This window comes from Vipera berus, assembly GCF_964194415.1.
Source record: "Vipera berus genome assembly, chromosome: 2".
NCBI classification, from domain to species: Eukaryota; Metazoa; Chordata; class Lepidosauria; order Squamata; family Viperidae; genus Vipera; species Vipera berus.
Window position 1 is genome coordinate 110,017,329 of NC_138203.1, and position 12,330 is coordinate 110,029,658.

The 12,330-nt window shown below is 44.7% G+C and overlaps 1 protein-coding gene across 4 annotated transcripts in view; it reads right to left on the reverse strand.

The window, feature by feature from the left end:
• Nucleotides 1–12,330, reverse strand: part of SUPT20H (SPT20 homolog, SAGA complex component) — a 75,505-nt gene that overhangs the window by 16,900 nt on the left and 46,275 nt on the right. For 2 of the 4 annotated variants that reach the window (XM_081315768.1, XM_081315765.1), the window contains exon 23: nucleotides 2,433–2,535. The exons of the other annotated variants lie outside the window; for them this stretch is intronic. In XM_081315768.1, the coding sequence (XP_081171894.1) occupies nucleotides 2,433–2,535 (103 nt within the window). The remainder of the gene's footprint in view (nucleotides 1–2,432; nucleotides 2,536–12,330) is intronic. 4 annotated transcript variants of the gene reach the window in all.

Consider the following 12,330-nt stretch of genomic DNA (forward strand, 5'->3'; position numbering starts at 1 on the left):
AGTACTTGGCTCAATAGTAATGACTGTGAGAGGAATGTAATTGTCCTAGCAGACCACAACTTAAATATAAACTAATAGAGGGCTGCAACTGCCAAAAAAAAACCAATGCAGTCCTGGGCTACATAATCTGAGAGATAGCATTAAAATCACATGAAATGGACTTCTGGTATTGACGTTGCAGCGATGCAGACGCAGGAAGACGGGGCAATTTACTTATATCTGCTTAGGGGAGATTTAGGAACGGCTAGTTGGTTGGATAAATTTATAAAGGCTACTGACAAAAAATAAATAAAATGGATGTTCCATACTTAGCTCTAAATAGTAAAAAAAACATCCTTAACATCTGTCCCCAGTAGCCTCAGTTTTCCATATCACCAAGAAAATACTGATGAACCACAGAAATAAGTTCTCTCCACGTTGAAATTAATACAAAAAACAATTGCTTTAGCTTGTGATCAGGTTAAAAATAACACAAAGGAGATAAAAGAACAATTTTCTAATTTAAATCTATAAACTCAGAAAAAAACTACAGAGAAACAACTAGCAACCCGGAAAATAGAAGGAAAACTAGAGAATGCTGACACAAACATTGAGGATCCAAAGGAAGAAGCTAATAACCAGACTCAGATAAATGAAAACTTAGAAGACACTAGTATTGGAAAGGGAAAAGACTTTTTACAAACCAAGGTTTCAGTACATACTGGAGTATAAGGAAGGAGAGCTGATGGAATGGAAGATAAATCCATTAATAGAATTGTGGGGAACTGGAGAAGGAGGGAGGCTGTTTAATGAATATCAATGGGTTAGTTCTTCCAAAAATACTTTAATTAAATTGTTTCTCTTGTTTTAAATAATATATACAGAAATAGAGGAAGAATTATTTGATGATCCAAATGCACTGACTTGGAAAGTTAGTTGGCAAAGGAAGAAAGCTAGAGTAAGACTGAAGGAAACAGAAGCTTTGACCTATTAGAGGGGATGCTAGATTACTAATTAGATGTTTGAATATGGTTAAGAATAGATTGTTAGAAATAGAAGTATTATTATAACTAGATAGGATTTGTAATCAGAATATCATATCTTGGTATGAAAAGGGAAATAAGAATATGCTAAGAACTTTGAATAAGGGATTTGGTTACCCAAATATAACTTGTTCTGAAATTATAACTGATTGGGATACTTTGAACATGGATGGGAAATTAAAAGTGAAAAAAAGTGAAAATAGGATATGGACTAAATAAATGGAAACTGAGTGCAAATACAATTAAAATATGCTTTGGTTAGAAAAGATATTCTAAACTGATATTATTGACACTTAGAAAAATGTAACAGATGTTGATATGCAATTGTATATATACTAACAACAATACGAATTGTATTTGCTTAGTGTGGAAAAATGGTTATTACCAGAAGAAGAGTGGATGTACTGGAGGGTGTAATATCGGACTTAGTTTGAAGAAGCTTACATGTACCACGGAATCACTAATGGACTGTGTCATAACGTTGTCTATTGGGCACTTGATTGTGAAAATAGAAAAGCAATAAAACATTTATTTAAAAAATCATATGAAATGATAATGCCGCTTTTTACTGCAATAGTGGGGCCATGCTTGGAATACAGCATACAGTTTTGGTCATCTTGATATAAAAAAGATGCTGAGACCCTAGTAAGAGTACAAAGAAGAGCAACTAATATGATAAGGGGTTTGCAGGATAAATTGTATGAGGAATAGTTAAGGGAACTAGGTATGGCTAGCCTAATAAAGACAAGAATTAGGGGTGCTATGACAGCTGTCTTCCAGTACTTGAGGGGTTGTTACAGAGAAGACAGAGTCAACTTATTTTCCAAAGCACCTGCGGGCAAGACAAGAAGCAATGAGTGGAAGTTAGTTATAGAGAAATCCAACCTGAAACTAAGGATAAACGTCCTGATGGAATAATTAGCCAATGGAATAGCTTGCATCGTAGAGTTGTGGGTGCGTCATCACTGGACGTTTTTAGGAAAGGATTGGACAACCATTTGCCCAGGACGATACAAGGTCTCCTGCCATGGGCAGGTGGCTGGACTAACCACCCTCAGTTTCAACCAAGAAAATGATTCAACCAAGAAGATGAAGACTACTACTAAAAGCGAAAGATCACTTCCAGCCCTTGTTTGGTTATGATTGATTCTATAAGGAACCAGTGAAAACATTAAACCTGGAAGTCTGGCTTTTGTTTGTTCAAGGATAAAACAAAGGTACCCATTTACTCATTTCTTAAAGTATTTTAATGAAGTGTAAAACTGAACACAGTAAAAAAAAACTCATATAAGGGCAGATGTGTTTGGAGTTGTATATTTACTGCTAGAATTCTCCTATACTAGGAAACATAGTTTAAAAAATGAATTTGCATAGGAACACTCCATAAAGCTCATTCTTGAATACACATACCTGCTGCCTGAGGTTGGATAAAGTTCCCTACTCCAGTCAAGTTAACAACAGTTTCCTGAGCAGATAAGGATTGATCTAGGTTTGGGGGGACTTCCTCAGAACCCTAGCAAAAAAAATGATATATAAAAAGATATTCATGATCTGTACAGTTAATGTATTTATTTTCCTTTAGGAAGAAATACATTTCAAAGCTTTTCTTAGTTTGATACATAAATAGTGAGTTTCATCTGAAAACAAGATTTTGTAAATGAAGAGACAGCTTCAGTAATACTTCTTAGTTATTTTGCCACTTTACTGCACAAACTTTATTTTATTAACTGTAATGGATGTCATACACCATGAATTCTTATAGTTATTTTATAAACATACCTCAAACAGAAGTTCTTTACTGTAGTTCAGTTTGTCATCTCTGTATTCATACTAATAAGGCTACAGCAATGCACAATATAGTTCTAGAAGGTACCAAAGCTAACCCTTAATCAGAAATAAGTAAAAGTAAAGGTTCTCCCGCACATGTGTGTTAGTCGTTTCTGACTCTAGGGGCCGGTGCTCATCTCCGTTTCAAAGCCGAAGAGCCAGCGCTTGTCTGAGGACGTCTCCGTGGTCATGTGGCCGGCATGACTAGACGCCAAAGGCACATGGAATGCTGTTACCTTCCCACCGTAGTGGTCCCTATTTTTCTACTTGCATTTTTACGTGCTTTCGAATTAGCTCCCCTCTAATATATGTCTAAAGCTGAACTGAAACAGATCCAGATAATTTATTTCATCCAGGATAATCTGCATGCACAATCTGGGAATAGGTGAGAGGGTATAAAAGGAGGAACTTTCGGCAGAAGCAGCATTTGCTGTAGACAACGAAAGAGCGAGCACGAGTCAGACCGGACAGCGAGCGAGCACGAACCAACAGCGGTAAGTTTCAGCGGCCGGCGACGCAGGGAAGGAAGATGAGGGGCGGTGGGGGAAGCAGAGCAGTAATGGCAGCGCGGGGGGGCTGCCTTGCCTCTGGCGACCAGGAGGGGCCTGCCTTGTCTCGTGTAAGCCGGTGCCGGCGGCAAAGCAATAATGGCGGTCAGAAGGGGGTTGCCTTGCCTTGTCTCTTGTAAGCCGCTAGCAGTGGCAAAGTGATAATGGCTGCCAGGAGGGGGCTGCCTTGCCTTGCCTCTTGTAAACTGGCAGCGACTGAGCAATAATGGTGGCTGGGAGGGGGCTGCCTTGCCTTGTCTTGTGTAAGCTGGCGGCAGCCGAGCGATAATGGTAGCTGGGGGCGGGTGGGGCTGTCTTGCCTCATGTGCTGCATGCAGTGGCAGCATTAACAGAGCGTTAATGGCAGGCGGGGGCGGGTTGGGCTATCTTGCCTAGTGTGCGGCAGCAAAGGGGTAATGGCGGGGGGGCGCTGCCTTGCCTCGGCCAGCTGCCCAGCCTCGTAGGTGGTGGCAATGGGGGGGGCTGGTGTCTGAAGCTGCCTCAGCTGGCTGATGGCCTCAGCAGGCCCCAATGAGGCAGCATTCACACTCACCGGCTGCTCAGCCTCTTGGGGCGATGGCAATAGTGAGGGGGGTGGCCTGGTGTCTGAAGCTGCCTCAGTTGGCAAGACAGCATTCACACTCACCAGCTTCCCAGCCTCGTGGCAACAGCAAGGGGAGGGCGTGCATGCGCCAGAGTGTGAAAAATGGTCTTAAGCCACTTTTTTAAGTGCTGTTGTCACTTCACACAGTCACTAAGTGAACTGTTGTAAGGTGAGGACTACTGTACTTAATCACTTTTTTCCCTTTTTGGGGAGTGGGTGGGTGGGTGGGTGGTGTCATCAAGTTTACATCAAGCTTTTGACACCTTGCTAGGAGATTGGAAAAGCCCTGTTAGAGTACCCGGATTGCAGCTGCCCTCTTGCAGGTATGTGGAATGGCATGGGACCCACAGGGTTTGCAAAGTGAAGTGAGGAAGTTGGTTACAGCTTATTAGGAAAGATAAAATAGACAACCAAGAATGCTTTATTGACCATTCTTCGTCCAGATTTTATATCAGTTGCATCTGCTAGTACAGGCATTCTGCTTCAGATTTCTCTGCTATTTACAGTATCTGGTAAAATAAATGAGTACTTTTCCAACAACTTGTAAAATCCAAGACACTGCTTTCATTGTTTAATTCCCCCATCCTAGATTGTTGATTCAGGGAATATCCATTTCTTTAGTGTTAACTAATAGTGTTAGTTATTTAGAGACAGATTTGTATTGGTTGCTTCATTTTTTTTAATTTTGTGTTTTTGTAGACTCCAAATCTTGTATACCCACCCAAAAATGACTACAGCCAAAAAATCAAAAACAAATAGTGGAAGATCATTCCAAGAGGCCTGGACACAGTCATTTGGAGTGATTGAACGAAGTGGGAAAGCATTATGTGTTCTATGCAATGAAAGTGTTGTGTGTCACACATCAAGTGTCAGACGGCACTTTGAAACCAACCACAGAAATGTTGCCCAACTTGGTGATACTGAAAGAAAAGAGTTTCTTGAAGGGAAATTGAGGAGCTATCATTCCCAGCATCTTAGTTTTTCCAACTATCTTTCCAGAACAAATCATCTGACAGCTGCCAGTTTTAAAATTTCACTGTGCATAGCAAAACATGGTAAGCCCCTCTCTGATGGGGATATAATCAAAACGGCCATGTTGTCTGGGAGTGATTCTCTTTTTCATGATTTCCCAAACAAGGATAAAATTATTCAACACATCTCTGAGACACCACTGAGCAGAAATACTGTTAAAGATAGAGTCCAGCGCATGGCAAGTGATGTTAGTCAGCAGCTCACCACTGACTTACAAAAGGCAGCCTGTTACTGCATGTGCTTGGACGAAAGCACAGGTATAAATAATCATGCAAGGCTGGCAGTACTTTTGTGTTATGCTGTTGGTGACATCATGAGAGAAGAGCTGCTGAAACTGATGTCTTTGCATGAAAGAACACAAGGTGTAGATATCTACAATGCTGTGAAGGAAGCTTTTTTGTCACAAGAAATAAGACCAGAAAAGGTGGTTTCAATTACAAGTGATGAAGCAGCTTCTATGGTGGGGGCAACATCTGGTTTCATATGGTTGTTTCTTCAAGAAACAAAATATAAAGTAATTCAATTCCATTGTATTATACACCAAAAAGCTCTTTGTGCCAGGGAAAGGAACAAAAAATTTGACGATGTCCTCAAAGACATCACAAAAATAGTGAATTACATAATGGCTTGTGCTCTGAATTGTCGGCAATTTCAAGTACTTCTTGAGGAGGTTCAGGCACTTGATTGTTTATTTATGTACAATAATGTCTAGTGGCTGAGCAGAGGACGAGTCCTGGAGAAATTTGTACCCTGTTTGGATGAAATTAGGCTGTTTATGCATGAAAAAGGGCAAGAATATCCACAGTTCACTGATATGGCCTGGCTTACCAACCTCATGTTTTTTACAGACTTTACACAACACTTCAGTCTGCTGAACAAACAATTACAAGGTGCAGGGAAAACAGCAGAAAGGATAATAATAATAATAATAATTTTATTTATATACCGCCCTTCTCCCGAAGGACTCAGGGCGGTGAACAGGGCAGATATATAAAAAATACAAAAATACAAAAGTTAAAAGAAAATTAAACATATGCCCGACTAAAATATTAAAAATGACCATAAAAACCCAACCCATCCCCCATCAGGCCAGGCCAGCTTGTTCAAATAAGAGTGTCTTCAGATCGCGACGGAAGGAGCGAAGGTCGGGCACCATCCGGAGCTCAACCGGCAACCGATTCCATAGCTCCGGGGTGCCCACAGAGAAGGACCTCCCCCTGGGGCCCACCAATCGACATTCTCTGATCGGTGGCACCCTGAGGAGACCCTCTCTGTGGGAGCGCACAGGGCGGAGGGAAGTTGATGCCGGCAGCAGGTGCTCCCTAAGGTACTCCGGACCCATGCCATGTAGGGCCTTAAACACCATTACCAGTTCCTTGAATCTCACCCGGAAGACAACTGGCAACCAATGCAGCTCACGGAGCAGAGGTGTAACATGGGAGTATCGGGAGACTCCCAACACAACTCTCGCGGCTGCATTCTGTACCAGTTGGAGCCTCCGAGTGGTCCTCAAGGGCAGCCCCAGTAGTCCAGACGAGAGGTCACGAGCGCGTGAGTGACCGTACATAAAGCATCCCGATCTAGATAGGGCCGCAACTGGCACACCAGGTGAACCTGGGCAAAGGCCCCCCTAGTCACAGCTACTATATGGTCTTCCAGAGTGAGCCGTGAATCTAGAAGGACTCCCAAGTTGTGAGCCCTATCTATGGGGGATAATAGTTCACCCCCCATGGAAAGAGATGGAATGTTCTGAATATCCCAGCATGCCGGTATGCACAGCCACTCAGTCTTGTCGGGGTTGAGTTGAAGTCTGTTCCTCCCCATCCAGACCCGAACTGCCTCTAGGCAAGGGGACATCACGTCGAGGGCATCACTGGGGTGCTTTGGGGTCGAAATAAAAAGCTGGGTATCATCGGCGTACTGATGATACCCAACTCCAAAACCACGAATGATCTCACCCAGCGGTTTCATGTAGATGTTGAACAGGAGAGGCGAGAGGACCGACCCCTGAGGAACTCCACAAACGAGAGACCTCGAGGTCGACCTCTGCCCCCCTGCCAACACCGACTGTGAACGTCCCAGGAGATAGGAGGAGAACCACTGCAAAACCATGCCTCCCACTCCCAATCCCCTGAGACGCCGCAGCAGGATACCATGGTCGATGGTATCGAACGCCGCTGAGAGGTCTAATAGGACTAGGACAGAGGAATGTCCCCTGTCCCGAGCCCTCCAGAGATCATTCACCAGAGCGACCAATGCCGTCTCCGTGCTGTACCCGGGCCTGAAACCTGATTGGTACGGGTCTAGATAATCCGCTTCATCCAGGACCAGAGGGAGCTGATGCGCCACCACACTCTCAATAACCTTCGCAAGAAAGCGAAGGTTGGAGACCGGACGAAGGTTATTCAGCACAGCTGGGTCCAAGGCAAGCTTCTTGAGGAGAGGTCTCACCACCGCCTCTTTCAAGACGGCGGGGAAACTACCCTCACTCAAAGAGGCAGATATAACCGCCTGGAACCAGCCTCGTGTCCCCTCCCGGGCCGCATAAACCAGCCAGGAAGGGCACGGGTCCAATAAACATGTGGTGGAGCTCAGCCGCCCCATAATCCTGTCCACTTCCTCCGGAGTCACAGAATCAAACTCCTCCCAGGTAATATCGACAAGACCACCCGTGTCCTGATCATCAGACTCTGCCCAGTCAGAGTCCAGACTCTGGGAGCTCTATTGGATTTTGAAAGCCAATTGCTGCTGAGCCCGCCAAAAAACCCGTCCAGCAAACTTTGCACAAAGAAGTTGTCTGCAGCGAAGGCTAGTTGTCAGGAACTTTGCACCATCTCAACTGGAAAGGGCAAGGAGTGGGAGGTGGGTTTTGCAGAGTGCATGTGCACTTCTTCCTTATGCTCACCTGTCACCCAGCTGGTGGCCTACCCGGTGCTGGACCTGGGGGGTAGTTAGCGTGTGTCTCCGAACCATATCCACGTTGGTCTTTCCCGACTGTGCCTTCCTTGTGTGATGAAACCCAGACACGGAGCTGCAGCTGGCATTGTTGCTAGAGGGGGGACCAAATGGGCAGCGCAGCTGAACCCCAGGGGCTGGGGAGGGAGCTCAGGGAGGCAGCCCGGGGTGTCTGTGTCAGACACCTCGCAGTCCTGCAGCCCATAAATAGCCACAATGTCCAGGAAGTCCTCCAGCGGGTGTCCAGCTTCCTTGGCATGGTGGGGAAGGCAGGGGGCTTGGCTTGCTGTAGACCAGGCTGCTGCAGGGCGCCGCCGCAGCCCCCATCATGCAGCCGCTGCCCAGGGCCAGCCCCGCCCGCCCGGCGGTATCGTGGAGTGTGTTGGCCTAGCCGGCACAGGCGGGCGTCCATCTGGCAGGCGTCAACGGTCCCGGCAGGCAAGTGGAGGAGTGTCCACCAGGCTCCCGGCTGCCCCAGCTCTTCTGCCCCGGCCGCTATTTGTAGTCCGGGAAGATGTTTGCGGGCTTCTACACCCTGGAGGTGAAGCGGGCGGCCCATGGAACGCCATCATGTCTGGTTGTGCGTGCAGCGGTGGCAGATCGCGCAAGAGCAGCTCCGGCTGCACAACTCAGAGCTCTCCAAGCGGCTGAGCGCTGCTTGGCAGTGCCTCGACGCCGCCCAAAAGCAGCCCTTGGGCGGCGTCGAGGCGATGCCAAGCAGCGCTCAGCCGCTTGGAGAGCTCTGAGTTGTGCAGCCGGAGCTGCTCTTGCGCGATCCCTTGCTACAAGAGAAAGCAGGCTGAAACGGAGTGAGGGAGATTGCCAGGAATGCAAATTGGCTGATCTGGCGCTGCTGCAATCTCCCTTGTTTCAGCCTGCTTTCTCTTGTAGCAAGGGCAGCTGAAACCGAGTGAGGGAGATTTACAGGAGCGCGAGATCAGCCGATTCGCATTCCTGGCAATCTCCCTTGCTCCGTTTTAGCTTGCTTTGTGCAAGAGAAAGCCGGGCCGCAGGGCCGCCTCCGCAGGTACTGCTCTAACGTGGAGAGGGAAGGACAAAGAGGGAGGGAAGGAAGAAAGGAAGGAATGATAGAAGGAAGGGACAATGGGAGAGGGAGGGAGAGAGAGAAATAGAGATAGAGGGGGAGGGAGAGAGAAGGAGAAAGAAAGGGAGAGAAATAGAGGGAGAGAGAGAAAGGGAGAGGGAAAGAGAGGGAGAGAAAGAAAGAAAGGGAGAGAGAGACAAGGAGAAAGGAAGAGGGAGGGAAATAGAGGGAGAGAGAGAAAGGGAGAAATAGAGGGAAAGAAAAATAGGGAGAAAAAGGGAGAGAGAGAAGGAGAAAGAAAGGGAGGGAAATGGAGATAGAAAGAGGGAGAAATAGAGGGAAAGAGAAAAATAGGGAGAGAGAGAGAAAGAGGGACAGAGAAGAGAGAGAAAGAAAGAGGGAGGGGGAGAGAGGGAGAGAAAGAGAAGGGGAGAGAGAGAAATTAAATTAGTAACATGATTGTTAAGTGAATCTGGTTTCCCCACTAACTTTGCTTGTCAGAAGGTTGCAAAAGGCAATCACATGACCCTGGAACAATGTGACCATCATAAATATGAATCGATTGCCAAGCATCCGAATGTAAATCACATGACCCTGGGGATGCTGCAACGGTCATAAGTGTGAAAAATGGTCATAAGTCACTTTTTACAGTGCCGTCGTAACTGAACAGTCACTGGGCGACTGGTGGTACTCAGACATTGCCTTGTCCTAAAAGTGGTGCAATGGATGAAAAGGTTTAGTATACCGGTACTATTTGGTTCAGAATATTTTTTTCTTGTTTTCCTGCTCTAAAAACTGGGTGTGTCTTATGGACAGGTGCGTCTTATGGTCTTACAGTTCTTGCCTTGCTCAGCAGTGCAGGTTGATCCCTTTCCATCGTCCCACCCTTCCTTTCCTCACACAGCCTGTTACTTGACCACAAAGAGCTGCTGCCCAGCACATTAGATTACAATAAATTACTGGTTGACCTCTACCTTCTGGAGTGTTCAGTTTCTAATTTTATGGCCTGTATCAATCAGATTATTGAATGGTGTCTGAAATGCAGCCATCTAACACAGAAATCCAAGCCACATGGAGTGGAGCCTTAAGAGCCAGACTAGAGTTTACAGATGCTCATTTTTCATAAACTAAATCCTTGGCCAGGGGGCAGAATCATGCATCTCCTTCCTTGTGATCAGAGTTACTGATAAAACACACTATGCAAATACACAGATCTGGGTCAGTAAAGAATCCATATAGATAGTCTGACAGTATTTCTTATTTCTTTGAATCCACAACTAATCTTTGAATTGGACAGCATATCACATACCTGTGTCTGATATTATTACAGAGTTATAAAATAGACTGCTGTCACTAAATAATTATATGAGATTCTAGATCTATCAGCCCAGTTCATCGCAGGTCTGAACTCCCATGCAGTGAAAAGGAGAGGGGTTGCAACTTCTGTTTGTAGTTATCCACGTTTCTGCACACTGAGATAATCGGCCATCGTAGAAATACAGAGCCTATCATGCTTTTATATTTATATATGGAACAAAATGTATGTTAAGAATTGAATATATAATTGTTTAATTATATAAATAAATATATAAATAAAATTATATAAATAAATAACAAGATGAGAGTTCCGGCACCTTTTTTTTTTAGAAAAAAAGCCCTGAGGATATGTATAAACTAAAAATGATTGATAAATGTAAGAATGTCATTTTTATTTAATTGAATTAATAAGAATTGTATTAGTTTAAACAGGAGACAGTAAATGCTAAGGGGAAAACAGAGGAAAAATTTAATGTAGTAGCTTGAGACTTGTACTAAGGATACTTGTATGTTATTGTATTATCGATTAGCCCAGTCACCACGTTGCTTTTTAAATACTGAAATGTAAAACTAGAAAATCAATAAAATCTTAAAAAAAATAAAAAATAAAAATAAAATGCAGTATTGCAGGCAAACTCTACCTACAGTCTGGAACTCAATCCTGATGGGGCTCAGAGTTGACTCAGCCTTCCATCCTTCTGAGGTCAGTAAAATGAGGACCAAGATTGTGGGGGCAATATGCAAATAATGCTTCTATATTGTAAACCACGCAGATAGTGCTGTAAAACTGTGATGACCCAGGGCACGGCACAGAGGCAACACAGTCAGCTGGCAGTTCAAACCACCCCTTTATTATACCAAATGTTCCTTAAATGCTCCCATGTTTCTGGCAAGTCCCAGAACAAGTAATGATACACACATACACAAACCTTCAGCAGCCTCTGGCTACAAGTATTTCAAAAGTTTTTCACTCTCCCAAGCAGGAAAAGTGTATGGAACAAGCTGTCCTCTTTCAGGATTTCGGCTCACACAGGATGGCTAGATTAGAACAGCAATTTACTCAAGGCCAAGCAGATAATAAAGAAAGGAATACACATCAAAATCTAACAAGCCTGTGGAAATACAAGCTTGCCTGATTAGTTCAGAAGAGAAGCCAAAATTCAACCTGAGGTTTGGAGCACCAAATCAAGTTTGTCAGCCAGTCCAATGGTCAGAGTTTCAGGGTTTACAAGTAGAAATCACAACATAGAACAAGAGATCAGAGAGTTGTTTCCAACGTCAGCAACAGCACACAAAACTCCAATAATTCAGCATTTGTTCCTGACAAATGCCCCTCCCCACAGCGTCTCCTTAAGTCTCAGTCCCCAGGTATGCCTTGTGGAGAGGAGCAGGGCACTCTCCTCCTGAGTAGTCGGGCCTGCCTGCTGCCTGCGTTGTTCCCTCCTTCTCTCCACTCTCCATGCTCTAGGAACAGGAGGGGGTGGCCCTTGCTCATTGCTTGAGCTCTGTCTGTCATGTTCCTCCCTGCCTTCAGGCCATCCCAATCCTGAAAGGCCTTGTCCTGCCTTGGCCTGCTCCCCCCCCATATCCCTCCAAAGCCTCCCCCTCGATCTCTGGGCTTCAGTTCCAGCTCATCTTCCTTAGCAGATTCAGGCTCCAAGGGGGGGGGATTACAAAAGCACTAAGGGGCTTTATATAAGCTACTGCTAAATAGCTTACGGTATATTGCTAAATGCTATTGCATGTGCAACTGAACATATTTATTTATTTATTTAATTTAATTTGTATACCGCCCTTCTCCCGAAGGACTCAGGGCGGTGAACAGGGCCATAAATACCAAAATAACCAAAATACAAAATTAAAAACAAATTAAACCTTAGTGCCCAAATGTAAAAATAAATTATATTAAAACAATAATTAAAACCCAAACCCATCAGACCAGGCCAGCTTGTTCAAACAAATAGGTTTTTAGATCACGTC